This window comes from Cyprinus carpio, chromosome A22 (assembly GCF_018340385.1).
Source record: "Cyprinus carpio isolate SPL01 chromosome A22, ASM1834038v1, whole genome shotgun sequence".
Taxonomy (NCBI): domain Eukaryota; kingdom Metazoa; phylum Chordata; class Actinopteri; order Cypriniformes; family Cyprinidae; genus Cyprinus; species Cyprinus carpio.
In genome coordinates this window covers 5,177,000-5,197,617 of record NC_056593.1, presented here as the reverse complement: position 1 = coordinate 5,197,617, position 20,618 = coordinate 5,177,000, and the positions used below count along the sequence as shown (strand labels likewise).

The following is a 20,618-nucleotide window of genomic DNA, read 5'->3' as shown; positions in this document are numbered from 1 at the left end:
ATGCCAACTTGCACGCGCCCTCAAAACTTTGCCACATTGTGGAACAACTGCACATTTTTGAGTGGCCTTTTATTGCACAATACAGCCTAAGGCACACCTGTGTAATAATCAAAGCTGTCTAAACCGGAAAATATCTTGATATCTGCCAATACCTGTGAGTTATGGATTATCTCAGCAAAGGATAAGTGCTCTCTGTCTAAGACAGATTTAGACAGATTTGTAGCATGATATTTAAGATAAATAGGTCTTTGAATATAACAAAGCAGAACAGAAAAAAAAATAGATGGGTAAAATCTGCGAATAAACTTTGAAGTTTATTGAGAAAGTCTAACCTGAAATTGAAGTTTATTGAGAAAGTCTAACCTGAAAGGTGTTAGCATGTTTTAACATGATTCTTATTTTGCTAGCATGGCATGCTTTTAACATCCATGTTGCTAACATGTTTTTATCATGATTTCTAGTATGAATAGCATGATGAAAGATTAACACTATGTAAAAAAAATTAAAAAACATAGCAAAAAGTTAACATAATGAAAAAAAATGTTAATAGAATGAATAAAAAAGAATAAAAAAAAAAAAAAAAAAAAAAAACAAAAAAAAAAAAAACAGAATACAGAGAGGAGAAGAATAGAACAGAATAAAACATCACAACAGAGCAGAAAAAAGAATTTAGTAAAAAAAAAAAAAAAACATAACAGAAAAGATCACAACAGAACTGAACAACAGAATAAGACAGAATAAATCACAATAGTGCAGAAAACAAAAAAAAAAATTCAAATGAAAAAAAAAAAAAAAAAAAAAAAAACAAGAGAATAAAAAAAAACAAAACAATATAATACAATAGACAAGAGAAGAAAATACAATACAACAGAAAAAAAAATAATAGACTAAACAGAATAAACAAAATCCAGCAGAATAGAACACAATAGAACAGAAAGGAAGAAATACGCAGCTACAACAGATATGGACCACATGCCTAATGATCAGAGACATTTATTTGTTAATTTGGCCTGGACCACGAATAAACAAATCCTTCAGCTGCAAGCATAACAGAAATCCCTCAAACACACAAACAAAGCCATTATTTCTCTAATGATGGAATATAATAATAATAAAAAAAAAAAAAAAGTAAATATTTTTGAGGTTATGTGGTATTTCACTTAAACACTACCTAATATGAATGATTCTCAAGAGTACATCGCTGTCAGTCAATCAGTCGGCAGCGGATCTAACCTGATCTGCAACACTTGCCAATCAGAGAGATCTGATGAGAAAATCAGATCTCTGCAGGAACTCTCTCACGTCGAGTTAACAACAGCTGGTCAGGGTTCACTCAGCATCAAGCTCATGAGCCACTCTGATACTTTTCCCCTCTTGTATGAAGTTTTGTTTGAATTTGTATCTTTTTACAAGACTAACATAAAGCAGAACAGTCTTCTGTGGTGTCAGGGAATTCACTTGCATGATGTTTATTTACACTGTAGGTTTGTAACCTTTTACACAACCTGGATTGTCTCCAAATGGAATTCCTGTTTCTATTATGTAAATAAGCAAGATCCAACATTTTGTGAAGAGTACAAATTATCCATGGAGTCCACTTACCTTTTTTAAATAAATGTAAAAAAAAAAATATATAATAATAATTATTTTAAAGGAATAGATTACCCAAAAAGATTACTCTCATGCCATCGAAGATGTAGATGTGTTTGTTTTTTGATCTGAACAGATTTGGAGAAATTAGCATTACATCACTTGCTCAGCAATGGATCCTCTGCAGTGAATGGGTGCCGTCAGAATGAGAGTCCAAACAGCTGACAAAAACATCACAATAATCCAAAACTAATTCACACCACTCCAGTCCATCAGTTAATGTCTTGCTGCATGTTTGTAAGCAAATCCATCAAGGCATTTTAACTTCAAACAGTCACTTCTGGCCAAAATATGAGTCCAGTGAAAAAATCCACCCCTTGTTGTCCTCTCACTTCAAAATCCACCAACATATTTGTTTTGAGTTGTTTAGAACTGTTTTGGCTTGATGTTTGATGTAAAATGACCAATTTATTAAAAATATGCATCTTTTAATATCATTCTGCCGGCACCCATTCACTGCAGAGGATCCAGTGAGTGAGTGATTGATGTGATGTGATGTGATGCTCAATTTTCCCTGATGGAAAAACAAACTCATCTACATCTGGGATGACCTGAGGGTGAGTAAACCTTCCTTAAATTCTCCTCAAAATTCCTTAAAATACACACAAACCGATGATATTAAGCCGTTACAAATCATCACTCTACCTGGACACAAATGCAGAGAAATCTTTGAATTCAACACCATCCACAACGATATTGAGCTCTGTAACTCTCCTGCGCAGAGCATCATCCTCCTGGAAAAAAAACACAGAGTTAAACAATATCATAAATACTCATAATAAATAACCTTAAACTGATCTGCATTTACGCAATTATTCTATCACATGTCATGAAACAGGGTTTATGGGATTTCCTCTCTTCAGGAAATAAACTCTTTTTCATTTTTTTTTATTGTGAAGACTGTAGCACGAACCTGCTTTCACTTTTTTACGTGCTTTATATAATGCTTCAAGTTTATTCTTGACTATTGTCATGGTAAAGATTTTAAAATATAAAAAATTTCGATCTTTCCACAGGCTGCCAGTTTAAAATAACTCACAATTTTTAAGGGTTCCACCATCAAACAACCAACAGTAACCAACCAACAAATATATCATAAATAATCTAAATCAACTAATTAAACCAACAAAACAATTCCGAAAAATTTAACCCAAAAATAAAAATGATTTATGCTTGTCATGAAGATTTCAGAGTGCTTGAAATTCATTGTTCTGGATATTATGTGGCTACTAAGATTGCACAGGCTAAATCACCAAATCAGTTTTCTTATAGGTTCATCAAGAACTTCAAGGAAAGAGGTTCAATTTCTTGTAAAGAAGGGCGTCCAAGAAAGTAGCAAGCGCCAGCCAGAATCGTCTCCCTAAAGAGCGATTCAGCTGCGGCGGACCGAGAGTGCCACCAAGTGCAGAGCTTGCTCAGGAATGGCAGCAGGCAGGTGTGAGCGCATCTGCACGCACAGTGAGGCGTCTGGAAAAAGGCTTGTCCGGAGAAGAAAAGGTGAGCGCTACCATCAGTCCTGTCCGGTCTTGCAACAGTAAAAAGCATCCTGAAACAACATTCATGTGTGGGGTTGCTTCTCATCCAAGGTGAGTGGGCTCACTAACATTCTGCCCAAAAACACAGCCATGAATAAGAGTGGTACCAAACACCCTCCAACAGCAACTTCTTTTCCAAACAATCCAACAACAGTATGGTAAGAACAATTTTCCAGCACGATGGAGCACCGGGCCATAAGGCAAAAGTGATAACTAAAGTGGCCTCGGGGACCAGAATGTTGACATTTTGGGTCCATGGCCCCTGGAAAAACTCCAGAATCTTAATCCCATTGAGAAACTTGTGGTCAATCCTCAAGAGGGCTGAGTGGACAACAAAACCCCCTAATTCCTGACCAAAACTCCAACGAATTATTATGAAAGAATGGGTTTGCTATCAGTCAGGATTTGGCCCAGAAGTTGATTGAGAGCATGCCCAGTCGCATTGCAGAGTCCTGAAAAAGAAGGGCCAACCACTTGCAAATACTGACCTCTTTGCATAAATGTCATGTATTGTCGATAAATTTGAAACATATGAAGTGCTTGTAATTTATATTTTCAGTACATCACAGAAACAACTGAAACAAAGATCTAAAAGCAGTTTAGCAGCAAACTTTTTGAAAACTAATATTTATGTAATTCTCAAAATTTTTGGCCACGACTGTACTCCATTAAAGACAGTTTAAGTCTACTGCACAAATCTGATGTTGAAATGAGAAAGTCTCGGTCAAAATGGAGACATGCTGCCCTCTAGTGTAGAGTATAAGAACAATCATGGCAGGCTTCACTGGTTCCAATAACCATGGACTTTATGTGCTTTTAATTATTGTAGGTGAAATGGGAGTATTTCAGTACTTGACTACATTTTCTGAAGAAAATTTGAACGGCACTTTATAATAAAAAAACACGTTATGATACTCACCGCTTACTTTTTTCCTTAACAAGCCACGTGATTTAAATAAACCCCTAACCCTACATATGAGAAATCATAACAAGTACAACTAATAATTAGAGAATAAAAACCAAATAGTAACTGATTTAGAGAAGCTTAAAATTAACTTTGTGAGTTTTATGGCCATGACTTGGTTGCAACAAAACCTAGCTATGTCATTAAGGCATTTGAACTTTAAACCACTGCATATTTTGAGTTCATAATCCATAATATTACTTCATCCAGTGAAAAAGTCCATGTACATATTTCTCTCCTGTTTTAACCGAGATATATTTTTCACTGGAGAAAGCAATTTTAAAGACGGAGAACTAGTATTTATCCAAAACCAACCAGATTAATGATGCATATGTTCTTTGCAAACACGCAATTTTTCTCTTCACAAGACATTAACTGATGGACTGGAGTGGTGTGGATTATTGTGATGTTTTAACAGCTGTTTGGACTCTCATTCTGACGGCACCCATTCACTGCAGAGGATCCATTACTGAGCAAGTGATGAAATGCTAATTTCTCCAAATCAGTTCTGATGAAGAAACAAACTCATCTACATCTTGGATGTCCTGAAAGTGAGTACATTTTCAGGCAATTTTCATTCATAAAAAACACCAAAACTAATAAAACAAATTATCACTAAGGGTTTTCTTAACTTCATGGTTTTGTTGCAACCAGCTGCAAGGCCGTGAATATATTAAGTCCTAAAGCACACAATCTACATACATTCATCTAGCAGGAGGAATATTTCAAACACCCTGCTTTGCAAAGAAGTATCCATTTCGCATGCATTTTGAAAGTGCATTAAGTGCATGCATAAATATTTAGTGACTTCTTTGTACCTGAATCTCAGTCACTGCAAATTCAACCTGGAACAAAAGCACACTGCAGTGACCTGCAAGTCTGAGCTGCTGCACAAGTTTCCTTTCACCTGAAGAGACAACAGAAGTTACTAACATTTATATACAACCCAGAGTATTTTTTTCAATTAATCGAGAAACTAGCCTATTTTGTAATTAAAGGCAAGTTTCAAAAAACTCACTTTTGTGCAACGTCTTTACAAAACACTCATTTAGAGCAATCCCATTGATTTCCGTCTGTCGTCTGAGGTCTTTTTCCAGCTCTCTGACTTCTGTGATCAGAATAGAAAGATCCTGCTCCCCCCCTCCTTCCTCAAACACCAAACACTCTAAAATATAAAAGAAAAAATAAAACCCAAAACCCAAGCTAAACATTAACAACTTTCATCATCCTTAAACATTACAAAATCAACATCACAGGAAGACAGTGGTTTTTTTTTTTGTTGTTGTTGTTTTTAGCTCATGTCAGTTTATGTCCAGTTTACACTGTTATATGAAACTAGACAAAATCCATTGAAAGGTAGTCCGTACTAACAGTTCATGCTGTAGTCGATCTCCATGCTCTATGAAAATGGACCGTAAAGTCTCCTCCTGTTCAGCCTCCAGCATTTCAATTTCCTGCTGGAGCATCTGGATCTCTTCTTCATATTTCTGCTCCATTATCTTCCTCAATCTACTAAAAAGCAGTTTATGAAAATACATAGAGAGAGAGATTAAGAGATTACATAATATACACATTTACATAACATACATATATAGCTTTCATGCCAGAAATGTTTTAATATTCAAAGATTCTAGTTAATCAGCTCAAGTCAAAAAAACTTAACTTTTAACTTATCTAACCAATATATAACATTTCAACAAAATATACAACATGCAGAAATAGATTCACCGCATACATTTATCATTACGTCACACTCTGTAGGAGACCGTTCATGTCAAAAACGCTTTTATAAATGTATCACAAACCGACAGATTATCCTAACAGCTGTCCATATGTTAATTATAAACCTTTATATCCCTTCATATAGTTTCATAACAATATTTCGAGCGTAAATCCGATGACAGGAGCTCGATTTGACAGAACAAATCAAAACATTAAACAGACGAGAGTTCACTAAACCTAAGATTGTAATATAAACCTGTTCGTTGTTTCTTATATGGATTTAATACTTTGTGTAGAACTTATATCAACCTTAAAATCGAGTGTTCAAAGGAATAAACTTACTTTAATATGCTGCTGAATATGAAAACCGCGACTTTTGACTGATATTCAACTAACGTTTAATTCCCGCGTCAACACGGAACATACCAAATGAGAACTGCAGGGGTGAAAGAAAAAAATCCAAAAACACTTGAATATTCATCTAAATAGAATTATTACGAGGTGAAGTTCTTATAAACTGATCTATTTCTGCCTATACTCGTCAATGTGTATGAGAGAAATCGGAAATGTGTCTAATATTACTTTTCTTCCCTGTTTTGTCGATGGAACTTTCCATAATGTTGCGGTACATTCGAAAACGGAACCAAATACACGTCACAGCGGAAGAGTTACAGTGTAACATCAGTGTAGTCTGTTTAGCGTTTGTAATAATACTTTTTTTCTGCCTTATGGAATATTTTAGTAAATAAAGATTATTCAAGTAGGCTATGTTTTACAAGAAAATGGTTTCAGTTTTTCTACTTAAAAATTTAAGTGTAATATGTTCACGTGTCTCATGGTTTTAAGATATAATTTACATTATATATAATATAGATATATATATATATATATATATATCTATCTATAATATATATATTTAAAGTGAACTACACTAAAATCTAAGTTTTAAATATACAGATTATTCAAGTAGGCTATGTTTTCAGGTTTCATTAAAAATTTAATTCAGTACTTAAAAATTTAATTCAATATTTTGAAAATCTATTTCTAATTGTTAAAACAAATTTCTTTCTGACACCACAAAATATATCTACACCAATTTTTTTCAGTGTACAAATATTAAAGATCTTGCTCTCTTTCTAAGTCACTAATCAAATAAACAGACACATGTTTTGCATATATCTATACACCTGTAAAATGTTGTGACTCTTGTTTAGATTACATTTCGATTAAAGTTTCATTTACATCAAAAACTACTTTTTTCTTTTTCTATCCAAATGAAGAACAGTTAAAAGGTGAGATCTAAACTCATGTTAATAAATCAAGACACTCACTAACAATTAGAAATATCACTAACAACAGCATATTTGAGTGATTAGTAACATTTGCAGTAATATTTTGTGCATAATATTAAAATATACAGTTAATGCTCAGTCCCTTTGCTTGAAACAGATTGTGGATTCCTAGTTTAACATATTTCAGAATGGTTATATGACATTTGAAAGTAGTGAAATTTGGTTTGCATTATTTATGACATGAATTACAGCCATTTCCCTCCTTATATGAGTTTCACAAGAGACACAGAGATGCCTCAATTTGATTCCAGAGGCCTTCGCTGAAGACCTGAACAATTTAAATTATTCAAAAACATCTTTTTTCAGGTTTTCAGAGACATCTTGGCATATTCTGTTTAATAGCTGTAATTTATTGTTTAAAAAAATCTTAGATGTCGAATAGAATAGATGTCGGTTTGTACCACTAGAGGGTGGTGTGATGATACTCTCATGACTATTGCAGCATGCTTCAGTGTTTATTTTCATGCTTCACTCACTTTCTCCAAACCACAGAGTCAACCACAAAGTTGTTCTAGAAAACCTACTCTGTGCTTTTTATGTGTTTACACTTGCCGCACTAAAGCTCGTTTAGTACATATGTTCTGCACAGAAGATCATGCAAATGTTACATAATGCAAATGCAAATGTTTTTAGTTGTGATTTTTGCATCTAGTCTCTAAGGAAAGATTGCACGGCGTCGACAGCTACAAAGCCACTTTACATTTTGGGGGAAAAAAAGTGTGTCTGTATGTGCGAGTAGGACTGAGAAAACTCTTCAGCCTTGTCCCAGTGACCATTTTGGCTAATGATAGTGATATTTGACCCCTGGTGTTTAGTCTTACCCTTATCTGCAGACTCAAGCAGTTTCCACCAACTAGTGCAAAAGGGTAACTGGAGTCTTTACTCTGGTTTAAACTTCCAGAAAATGTTTAAAGATTTAATGTTATCCATTAAGGTTTTGATCACAGATATTTTTTGTCATTTTAACTAATATATTAAATCGAAATATGTCTAATATATGAAAGATTGTAGGTTCTAATTTGCATATAAATACAAGTAAAAAAAAAAAAAAATATATATCTATATATATATATATATATATATATATATATATATACAGCTATATATTTTAGGGATAGTGACTGGTCACATTTTGCCATTTGTAATCACTGTTTTGCTTTATTGAAGTTCGTGTAAATGAATGTTTTGTATGAACTGTAGCATGTCTTACTTAAAGTGTAAATTCAATTAGAATGAATTTTTTTCAAGGTCACACAAGCTCAGGCGAGTTGGAACTGAAGTCTGTGCAAAGGCCAAGAATGAAACGTGCAAGGAGCAAAAACCTTGCACTCGTCCGCTGATGAAACCCTTAATGAATCTACAGAAACCATTTGGCTCTGCCCAGTTAGCATATTGTGTGTGTGTGTATTTAAGAATGTCGTTGTTCCATTGCCTTTGTGTTTGATCAACAGTGGTTTTGATCACCAGGCAATCAGCACGTCTGTGGATCTGAAATATAGTCATGAGCGCTGTGCTCTGTGTATAAACAGGACGCTGTGGTTTCCGATTTCAGTGTGACATCACAGCTGGTGTATAGCTCGTGAAGGAATGATAGCAGCTGTTGTACAGTGACATAAGTCCCCCGAAACTCCTTTTGCATTACCAAGTTCTGTTTTTAGACATCAACCTTAATAGATTTAATTTTGGATCTTTCTAGACAAATTAATAGGGGTTCTGTCATAGTGTTTAATATGCTTTGAGTGGTTTTTAGCATATTGCTAATGCTAGGATATTGATGTGGTAGTTAGTAGTTAGCTGGTGTATTTTTAAAAGAGCCCACAAAAAGTCATATTCTGTTTTTTTAAATATTGCTTGACTTCATCCTTCAATGCATTTTGTTTGTGGGATTACTTTTTACCCACTTTGCTAAAATTAGTAACTCCTCAATAAAACACATGATCTGAGGAATAATTCACGTTCCTAGTACAGATGCACAAGATTCTGTGAAGATTAAGAAAGTTTTATGTCATATTAAGATCCCTCAGATTAGCATTTTGCTTTATGCATCTGTTAAAGGGGCAGTAGTATATATATATATATATATATATATATATATATATATATATATATATATATATATATATTTCTAAAGAGCTAGCAAACAGTCCTTTGTGCAAATTAAAATTGTTATGTAAAAACCCATTTTGGTTCTACTTACAGGCTTTATTATCAAAAGCATGTCACATTTAGGCTTTGTGAGGCTAACTGTAATGCTAATGTGTGAATGGGGGATGGGAAGCCAAAAACAGTTCTTCATTCTCCATTTTAACATTAACTCTGCACAGCCTCCTTCATTTAAAAGTCTTTTCTTGTTTTTTTTCACCAGTTAACGTATGTTAGAAAAGATTAGCAAGCTGTTTGACAGATATGAGTGAACGCTGGTTGTTTTTATTTCTGAGCGGGGAGGAACCAGAATACGTGCTGGTTTGATATATTTACACTTTACTTAGTAAATTCCTCTCATAGTGTGAATAACTTCCACAGTTACCTGTTACTAATGCGTTAGCCAGCTCAAAAAGACAGAGTCACGTGACTAGCCTAGCATGTGTTTGACTAGAATAACAGCCCTTCCCCCGAATGACACACAGACACACTGCCTGCAAGTGTAAAATGAGAGGTTTTCCACATACAGCTTTGGACTGCATATCTTATGTAAATACAGAAAAAAATATTGCACGAATATTAGCTTTAGCATTGCTGGGATTAAAAGATTTTGACTGTATAGCAACAGATGCTATTGCGCAAGACTTTGCAATGATCCGCCATGTGTTTACTTGAGAAAAAAACTCCCAAAAGTTTGTACTTTTCCATACTTAAAGGTCTTGTGTGTTTTTCGCCCCAAACATTCCTCCCTCTGTTCCTCAAATCCCACCCCGTCCTGCCCCTAGGCTTCTCAAAGAGCACTTGTTTGGATCTATAACTATTACTGTTCACATCCAAGCATAGGGCTCGGATAACATTGGCGTCTTCCGCGATAGGATGACGCTAAGATGAGGGGCTGTCATCAACAGCCATTTTAAAGGCTTCCTGGTCTCTGATTGGCTGTTGCTTTAGCTAATCAGGTTAGTGTGTGACAGGAGGAATGTTTGTTTTTGCACTGAGAGAAATCAAAATAGGTCTACCTCTCTTCCAACCCTCCTTAGTTAAACACAAACAGTGTTTGGCACAAAAATGAAATATAAAAAAGAAGGAAAGGAGATGGTGCTGCCTGGCACTAAAATTAGCAGCTTTCCTTTATGCTTGTTGCAACAGGCTGAGGTTTGATAGTTAGTTAAGGGGTGTGTCGTGTGCGGGTGGATCTTGTTGCACAGTAACAGTTAGAAAAGCTGCAAATGTCTTCATTTCAAGCTTCAGTCTTTGGTTTTGTATTTGTAGTGTAGTTCTCGATGTAACAGCTTATTCTTGAATGTCAAGAGGATGATTTTGTAATAAAAGCTCATTACAAATCATATTATAACTTTTTTTGTAACGTAAATTTTTTTTAGGTTTTATTGTATACTTTTAAACGGGTGTTACTTTACAATTTTACTGTAAACTTTACAACCTGTTTATTTGTGAGCATTTAAAAGTATTTAAATGCATTTACATTGATACCGATTTACTGTGCAGGCATCATAATTGTACTGCTTTGACTGACTTTAAATAATTGTGATGATCGTAATAAATCATCTGTTTCCTGTGGAAGAAATTACAGATGAGTCATTTCGAAAATGCCTTATATATCCAGGAACCACCTAAAAAACACAGATGCTGACCTATTAGTAAACCATACATTAAAACCAGTTAGCGAGCAGCAGTGCACTAAAATGAATGTCAGTTTACTTTGCAGAAAGAAAATGGACTGCAGCCATGATTTTACTGTTTTTGTTTATTACCAGCATTGCTATATATCCTGTTGCCAAGATGTTCTGAGGGTTTTTAGCATGTTGCTACATGGTTTTGTGTGTGTGTGTATGTGTGTGTGTGTGTGTGTGTGTGTGTGTGTGTGTGTGTGTGTGTGTGTTTAGCTCTGTAGATATGACTCAGGCCAAATCAAACTAAATACAAGAAACAGTAAATTGATGCTTCCCTTAACACTGCCTCGGAAAACACCTAGAAATATTAAGGATTCACCTAACAATACCAATCAGATTGTCTTCTTTGGAATCAAAGTGGTTCATTTATAGAAGTGAGAATCAAATCCATAAAATTACGTCAACCAGAACTGCAGCTGGGTCACAGAGGGAGAATCCAAAATAACAGCATTGACATCATGGAAGTGTTATTGACTAAAACTAAAATTAAAACTATTAAAAATAAAAAATAAAATTTCCAGAATTTTAATTTTTGGGTAATTGAAATAAAATCATTGAATTCCACTGAATAAAAAATTAAATAAAAGCTTAAACCTAAAACTAGAAACTAATGGAAATAAAATGTATAAAATAAAAGTTTAAATTGAAGCACTAAAATTACTAAAACTACAAATGGAATGAAAATTAAACTATATAATTTTTTTTTAAATAATAAAATATACAAACACACAAATTAAATCTGAAAATATAAAAATAAAAGCAAATTCAAAATATTAATAAATACTATAGATAAATACTATAAAATATACACAAGAATACTTCAGGAAAATCAGGCCTGTTAAATGTACAATGGCTACATTATTGGATATATACATTTTCTTTAAAGTCATATAAATGTTTGTTTTTTTTAAATTTGGTGTTGATCATTACTATCAAATCCGATAAGGAGATATTTAAGAGGGGATGCCCAAAGGTCAACAATTTCTTCCTCTCTGACACTGAAAACCCCCATTTTACTTTAAAAGGCTGGTGCATTTCTGACAAAAACAGTCCCTCTGATCAAACACCAGAACTCAAACCACGCCAGGCTGACAGAGACAGATCATCGGCATGAAACGGGTCCCTTTCTGGCTCATGATTTGCTCAATATTGGGTGTAGGAGGCACTTTATTGTTAGAGATGTCTGTGAAGGAGAGGAGAGGATATAGAGGGAAAGGGAGGAGGCGTAAAACATGAAGCGCAGCCTTTGGGCCTGTTAGGAGATTAAGCTACATGCGAGAGAAAGAGAGCGAGCCAGCGGGAGGGAGAGAGTCGATTGGGATTGAGTGCTCTCTTATATCATTATCTCGCTGAATAATCCTGCTCGCAGCATCTTTGGCAGCGGGGGAAGGGAATGGACCCTCATTCACAGTCTATTGGTCGTGCCTTCTCCTTATCTGCTGTTTCCTCAGTTTGCTCACTTCTGTTGCTATTTTAGAAAAACAGAACTTGTTTGTGCGGTGTAAATGTTGTTTAGCTAAAGTCATTCAAATTTACATCTACGTTTAGATACTTTTATCCCAAGTCATTCACAGTGCATTCAATTCACATTCTTAGCAAATCATTAGCAGTTAGCATTATAGCGTTTGATGCAGTAGCATTAACTGTTAAAGGGATACTCCACCCCAAAATTACAATTTTGTCATTAATCACTTACCCCCATGTTGTTCCAAACCCATAAAAGCTTAGTTCGTCTTCAGAACACAATTTAAGATATTTTGGATGAAAACCTGCAGGCTTGTGACTGTCCCATAGACTGCCAAGTAAATAACAGTGTTAAGGTCCATAAAAGGTATGAAAGTCGTCGTCAGAATACTCCATCTGCTATCAGACGTGCAATCTGGGTTATATGAAGCGACGGGAACACTTTTTGTAAGCGTCTCCTCTGTGTCTCTCCATATCACCGTATGCTGTGTATGCTCTTCTGTGTCATCCGTGCCACAAGGATGCGCGGTTTTATTTCAAATCAAAGCTAAACACACATAAAAACAACGCATCCTTGTGGCGTGGATGATACAGAAGAGCATACGCAGCATACGGTGAAATGAAGAGACACAGAGGAGAGTGTTAACAAAGGAATTATTGAATAAAGTCATTATTTTTGTTTTCTTCGCTTACAAAAAGTGTTCCCGTCGCTTCATATAACTCAGATTGCACGTCTGATGGCAGACACCTTTTATGGACCTTGACACTGTTATTTACTTGGCAGTCTATGGGACAGTCACAGGACTCCCGGTTTTCAAAATATCTTAAATGAACAGAGCTTTTACGGTTTGGAACGACATGGGAGTAAGTGATTAATGACTAAATTTTCATTTTGGGGTGGAGTATCCCTTTAACAGGAAAACGTTCTTAAAATGCAAACAAGCAAAAGTCGTTGATTTAAACAGTAAGGTACATTTTTCCTGGCTGAGAAAAAAAACATCTTAAACTAGTCTCGCTGGTTGGTTGACTGGTTTAAGCTGGTCAAGCCAGTGTTCAGCTGGTTGGTCAGCTGGTCTCCCTGCCTCACCAGCTAAAGAAGAGGTCAGAAGCCTTCTAAAACCAGCTATGACTGGGCTAGAAGACCATCTAAAACCAGCCACAGCTTAGCCTGGTTTCAGCTGTTTTGGGTTTTTTTCCCCAGCAGGTGAAAAATGTAGTTAACAACTCCTTAAGGTATAATAATTCTCGCTATGGTATAGTGTTAACTGCTAATGAACTGTTAAAAATGTATCTTCAAAGGCATGTGAGTCACCTTTGGTAAAAAAAAAAAATGTCTGTCAAATAATCTGTCAAATACTTAACTTCTATGCAGGGCGAAAAAAAAAAAAAAAAGTTACTGACAAAATAAGGTACATCTATGGCTAAAGATGTAGTTAACAACGACTTTAGCTGCATTTAACTCACAATGTATGTAGCAATCAAATGCTAAAGCAAAAAAAGCTACAAATGTATCTTGAATTAACTGTAGGTGTTCCCAAATCGTGCACTTATGTGGTATTCTATGGGTTGTGCATTATAAATAGTGAAGTGTGGATTGTTTACATACACTTCACGCACTCAACTGCAGTTTCTAAAAACGAAGTGCACTTAAATAACCAAAACAAATGAAGTGGGGAGGGGGAGGGGCTATCAGACTCCGATGATTAATGACAAAATAACTATAAAACTTTAATTACGTAGCAAAGGGGGAGGGGCTATCAGACTTATAAGTGCAGTGCATGATTTGGGACGCAACTGAAGTGTGGAATGTTGGAAACCACACCAACTCAACTTCAAATTAAATAACAAAGCAAAAGGGGATATCATACTACAATTATAAAAAAATAATATTACATAATTTGTATACCACCTTAGTCAGTTCGAACAAAAAATGTGTATAGTGCATCATTTGGGGCGCACCTTAGTCAGTTTGAATAAATGTTCTGTCAAATACATAATGTAAATATCAGTGACTTTAGTGCAACAACATCTATGCAGTGCGAACAAGAAAGTCACTGATTTTAGCAAATTTATTGCTAAAGAATGTAGCTAACAACTCCTTTAGCTGTGATTATATTCACAATGTAGCATAGCCTCAGCTGGCGCTAACTGCTAATGAACTGCTAAAAATCAATCTTGAACTGAGTCACTTTTGATAAAAGTGTCTGTGAAATATGTAAATATAGATGCAGACGTCAGTGACTTTAGAGCAACAGCAAATATGCAGCGTGACCAAAGCTTACTGATTTAAGCAAAAAGGTACATATTTATAACGTTAACTGCTAATGAAATGTTAAAAATGTATCTTGAATGCACTGTGAGTCACTTTGGATAAAAGTGTCTGTCATATACATGAATGTAAATTACTTCTGCATAACAACATTTGCCCAAAGTGACTCGAGGTGTGTTTAAGATGCATTATAGCTGTTTATTAGCAGTCTATAGCTATGCTACATTGTGAATATAATCACAGCTAAAGGAGTATCTAACCACACTCTTTAGCCATGTATATGTACCTTACTGCTTAAATCAATACATTTTTCATCTCTCAACAACCATTTCAGGAAAAACTAAAAGTCGTGTTACTTACTAAAATGCTTTGTTTTTAAAGTACACACTTCAGGATGATTCAGTCTTTGACCTTTGATGGGGTAAAACACTCTGGATCATGACAACACACTTTGTCATGTTTGTATTGATAACTTGCTCGGCCTGTCAAACAGTTATGAGTCAAGCTGACATGCCTCTGGTCGTTCATGCCATGACATGTCATTGAGAGAGAAAAAGAGGACGTGATTGTGTGCCTCTTCCACCCAAGGTTTACACCACGGGTCACGGATTTTGTTTCTATAGCAAAGGCCTTTGAGAGGAACCCATCCCCCACAAAACACACACACATCCACCCCAGCCCTCAACTGTAGCCTGGCTCTCGGCTGTTTAAAGGTATAGCACACATTTTAGTTTGCATGTAAATTTTTTCAATTTTTACTGTACTGTAGTATTAGCCTGTGCAGATTTCTGCTTTTCCCTGGCCTGACCACTGCTGGAACGATCAGAAATTGATCTATCAGACGTGTATATTGACTAATGTAGGAGACACTATTATCTAAAGCAGCTTAGAATGGATTTTTACAAACTTTTATGAAATTTTACAAAGTTTAATTGAATTATGTGCACTGGTTAATCATGCACAATATCATGGTATCATGAACTGGCATTAAATAGGGTCAATGTTAATGTTAACTTTAATAGGTATTACAGTACATAAATACTAAATACATTTATGAAAAATAATATAAACAAAAGGAGAACGAGGCAAACCAGGTTTGACATGACCGACAGAATCTTGTTTTTACTAAAGTCCTCCCCTCCTCCCACCATCAGTGTCACACGATCAAGATCTTCTGCTTCTTTGGAACCGGAATCTTCCTTATTTGAGAGTTTCAGTTTGATTTCTAAATTAGAATTATTATTTCCTTTCATAACGGTCACACAAAATGTCATTTACATAATGTATTTGGCATGAAATAGTAATGTTTTTATGAACTTTGACAAGTACAGGCTTCCCATGTAATTTCTGAATCAGTATGTGGTCATAAAACCAATATGAGGTCATTATAATTATACATGCAGTATAAATATGACATGACAGACATGTCATGCCATCTGCCCATTTACAGAATGGGAGAGTCCTTTCTAACAGTGATGTAGATGTTATATCATATTTTACAGTAAAGTCTGATGTTAAGCTGCTTTGTTTACTGATTAACTGATCCTCCACCAACCTTGATAACAAGCCACAACACACATTTGATCTAACACCTTAAGCTCTGGTCCGAAGGGCGGGTTTGCCTCATTCGACACATGTCCGGTCCCAAAATCTTGATCCTGGCATTAAGCGTGTTTAATCTTGAACCATTTGGATAATGTGCATGTGTTTGAATAGAAACATAGAGGTAAAAAGTTTAATGCACTGCACTGAGAAAGAGTTATTTTATTAAGATTTAAATGATATTACTGTTTAAGGGAAATTTTTAAGGGTGCATTTTTAAGTGCTCTGACTGGTCACCAAATGTTATTTTCTTAAACCACTTTAATTACTAACAAGAGTAAATTTAATGAAATCCATCAAGTATGCAACATTTAATCACAAAACAAAGTTTTTTATTCATAAGGAAAATGCAGCCTGTTTTAGGACCAATAAGTTTTTTTTTCATGGCAAGTAAACAATTTTTTTTTTCAAATTCTTATGACTGTAATATTTGTTATACTGCCTTTTATTTGTGCAGACTGCAATAAAACTTTTCTATTATATTTTTATTTACATTACAAAAAATTCTAAATTACACCAAAACAAGTGTTATTTTAGTAACAAGATAGTATAGTTTTTTTTATATTTTGAATTAGGTTTTTTATTTTTTATTTCCCTTTTTAATTTTAGTTAAAGTTTTAGTAACTTTGTTGTATGATTTGTTTATTTGTACTAGTCTTAATTTTTTTTCATTAAAAACTTTTTTCAAAATATTTTAGTTCATCAAGTTAAACGAAATAAAAAATGAGAAATGTTATCTTGGAAACTAGCTGAAATATATTTTATTTCAGTTAACATTTATTTCAATAAATGCATTTTTTATGGTTTTATTGAACTGTATAATAATTCTACGAGTAATAAGGATATGAAAATGTTTTATCTTCATTAAAATAATGTCAAAATACAAAAAACTTAATGATTCTAAATATAGGTTCTGTTTTGTTTATGTAATATCTGTCTATCTATCTATCTATCTATCTATCTATGACATGCATTCTCTCAATTAATGTGAGGTCATAAAAATTCCAAGTATCGTTAAACAAGATGTTTATGAAGCTTCTTTTTTATTATTATTATTTTTAAAATAGTTTTAGATCATGCCACACCTGCCAAGTCAACTACTCACAAACACTCTAAAAAAATCCGCCTGAAAGTCTCTTTTCCCATCTCAGTAAAATGATTTCTTTTATCAGCAGTTAATGGGCTGGAAATGAAGCCAGGGGAATGAACACACAATACTGCTAGCTTGGCCCCAAGAAGTTGCACCACATTTATGTGACATGCAGTTGTCAAGCTGCGCAGGAAAGGGGCTGAACCACTGCTGATCAAATCACTCGGGGCTCTGATCATGAGAAAGATTTCATCGGAGCCTTTATGTCAAACCTTTTTGCAATTTTATTGACTCAGTGGGGTTTATTAATACCGATATCTTGTCACATACAAAGACCGGAGATGATTATAGGTCTCGTTGTGTGCTTTGAAAACGGAAACTCAATTAGTGACGTGGGTTATATGGTTATTTTTTCTTTTGCACACACTCACAGCTCTCGTCTCATGAGCTTTGCTATTGTTCTTGTGTCAGATCTCAATTACCCAGCACTGCTGTACTAGATGGGTGTGTATGTTGGAAAAAAGGCTCTTAAGTGTTATGCAGGCATCGTATTTCTATTACGCATCTCCTTTTTTTTATGCCCCCAAAATATTTATTGTGTCATTCCTTGTAATGTATGAATGCATGTATGCTATATCTAATGATCTACTGTTCAGTTCTAACATCATTACAACTGTAAACCATGCAAAGGTTGTGATTGTGAATTATCTTTGACAAATTATTCTGTGCATTTTATATGTGCAACTCATTATTCATTGAGCAAAGTGTCTCCGAAATGAATTGTGTAATAATAAAAAATATAGACAAAATGTAACAAAATTGATTTATTATGAAAAACATTTGACATAGGATTTAGTTTTGCGGTACAAACCGCTGCTATGTTTGTCGAGAGGGATCAAATGAGCTCGATGGTGATTGGCTGGCTGGACACACTCCTACTTTGGACCGTTCCCCCCGCCCAGTCATAACACATCACAGAACAAACAAACAAAGAAATGTCTCACATTGCAATCAACATATTTAGTTGTGGAAAACAGTTCAGAAAAACACCGAAGTGATGTAAACACGTTACCTGTGGCAGGTGCCTAAATACATGGTGCCACAGTGTCACAGAATTCTTTGAAGTCCCTTTGCATGAAGTCTTCGCTTTGCATCACGTCGTCTTCCGAAGGGAAATACTGCATGCTTTCCTCTTGATCGAAGCTGAAGAAGGAAAACGGCTGGCATTGGTTCATCTGTCGAGCATAAAATGTGGGCGGTGGAGGCAGATCTGGACTGTCCAACAGTGCGCCTCTAGCGTTCTCCAGAACGCCCAGGTATGAGTCCATATCCGCGAAGTCCATTTCGCAGTCGGACCCGCTGTCGGTGCCAACAGAGTCCGATCGCATGTGCATCATCTGGTATTTCTCATGCATTAGGAACTGGTTGGTGTTCCTGGGTGCCCTCATGCCAGGCGCTCGGTTGCCTTGAACGTTGGCAGGACGCAATGAGACCAGAGTGCCAGACCACCGAGACAGTCTTGCTCGATGTCTGCGCATTTCTGGATTGTGCGCCCTTCTTCCTGGCCTCCTTCCCCATTTGTGCCACTTCTGTTTAGCGCCGCCGTTGGTTCTCCTCAGCTCGCTCTTGGGTTTCTCGGTCTCCTTGCTGGAGGGTCTGTTGCTGTAGACCTCCCACTGGCACATCATGCCCCTTCCGCACATTTTCTCAGCGTCTAGCATCAGCTGTAGTGCGCTCTCACATAATCTGGAGGGCAACAAAGGCTGTTTCTTCTCCTCGCTTAAGGGTTTTGGTAACTCGTGCCTGTCTACACGATTCACCCCCTCGGCCGTCTACCTTTTTACAATCTTTTCCGATTTTTTCTTTGTCACTGGCTTTAGATGGCACATAGCCTGGCGCAGTGCCCTCTGTGTAGGCAGCTTGACGCGCGTATGTCTCTGATCTGAGACCAGTCACACCCCTCCTCAGCTTTTCCGAGTAACCAGTGTCTTTTTTTGATTCAGATTAAAAGCAGAATCGTTGTCTAAATGTCTAAGGAGTGGAAAAATATGTTTGTAGTTTGTGTTACTTTGGATAAGTGCCAGCAAACTACGTTTTCTCTTCGTCCCTGACTAGCGTTGAGCTCGAAATGACAGTTGACATCTACAGAGATCCGCGTCTAGCGGGATTTTTATACTGTTGGGGCGCGTCAACCCGCTTTAAGGGGATGGGGGCGTGTCGTTCTTTCTTGAGGTAAAGTATTTAAAATACAACTTCAGTTTTATCTAACAACATCATATATATGCTAATTAAAATTTATGTTTTTTATGCTTTAAAACAAAAAAATCTCCTTTGACCTGAAGAGCAGCGACAACGCCGTTTTTTCGTATCCCGAAAACGCAACCCCTCCGAGAACAGAATGGTTTGTTCCATCTCGTCTTCGCCGCTGCTGTTCCAGGATCAGTTTTTCTGTCATGGAACGCGTCTCTTTCATACATGGACAAGAGAGCACAACTGCCCTTAGATCAGCTGAGAAACATCACCACGACAAAGAGCGTGTATACGTGATGTATGTGAAAGATGTAGAACAACAAACCAATGGGTGTTCTGTGCACGGTTGTTGTTCTTTATTTCTCAGTTCTGCTTTAAGACGCGCTCTCGTTTTCCTTATTAAGATATGAAATGCACTATAAATGTACACAAACTCAAATTCTGTTTATTTATCCATGATATGAACTAAAGGCGAATGCTTAAATAAACTAAAAAAACACCCGTCGTTGTGCTGGAATTAGCCTTCTATTTTATCAGAGACAACACACAAACAATAAAAATGCTTTCTTATTACATAACGGAAACTATAAATACACTTGTCGTTGTGCTGGAAGAAGTGACACTTTTTCCATTCGAGCAGCCTCGAAAAAAAAAAAAAAAAAAAGGGATTAAAAAAAAAAAAAAAAGGTCGAAAAAGCACTTCCTTCATAAGTAATGAGTTAAAACACTGCTTTTCTGAAGCCCAAGGAATCGTGTAAAAGATGGTTGCCTACATAAATAAACAAATTCATTTTCAAATCCATTAAATTAGCTTGAAAATTAGCATTTGCTATAAACTTTTTATGCAGCACTTCAGTGACAAGCTTGCTTTGACACTATTTGTTTGC

At 35.7% G+C, this 20,618-nt stretch overlaps 2 protein-coding genes across 2 annotated transcripts in view; both read right to left on the bottom strand.

The window, feature by feature from the left end:
• LOC109047063 (centromere protein P) overlaps nt 1–6,474 on the bottom strand; it is a 56,921-nt gene extending 50,447 nt beyond the window's left edge. Inside the window, exons 1-5 of the mRNA XM_042711727.1 lie at nt 6,214–6,474; nt 5,517–5,661; nt 5,168–5,312; nt 4,968–5,056; nt 2,296–2,384 (exon numbers count right to left, since the gene is read on the bottom strand). Coding sequence (XP_042567661.1) covers nt 2,296–2,384; nt 4,968–5,056; nt 5,168–5,312; nt 5,517–5,645 — 452 coding nt within the window. The 5' untranslated portion in view covers nt 5,646–5,661; nt 6,214–6,474. The remainder of the gene's footprint in view (nt 1–2,295; nt 2,385–4,967; nt 5,057–5,167; nt 5,313–5,516; nt 5,662–6,213) is intronic.
• An 11,816-nt stretch (nt 6,475–18,290) lies between these two features.
• wu:fb55g09 (coiled-coil domain-containing glutamate-rich protein 1) lies at nt 18,291–19,638 on the bottom strand. Its single transcript, XM_042711721.1, has one exon. The coding sequence runs from the start codon at nt 19,200–19,202 to the stop codon at nt 18,567–18,569; it is 636 nt and encodes a 211-aa protein (XP_042567655.1). The 5' UTR covers nt 19,203–19,638; the 3' UTR covers nt 18,291–18,566.
• Nucleotides 19,639–20,618: the final 980 nt, after the last annotated feature.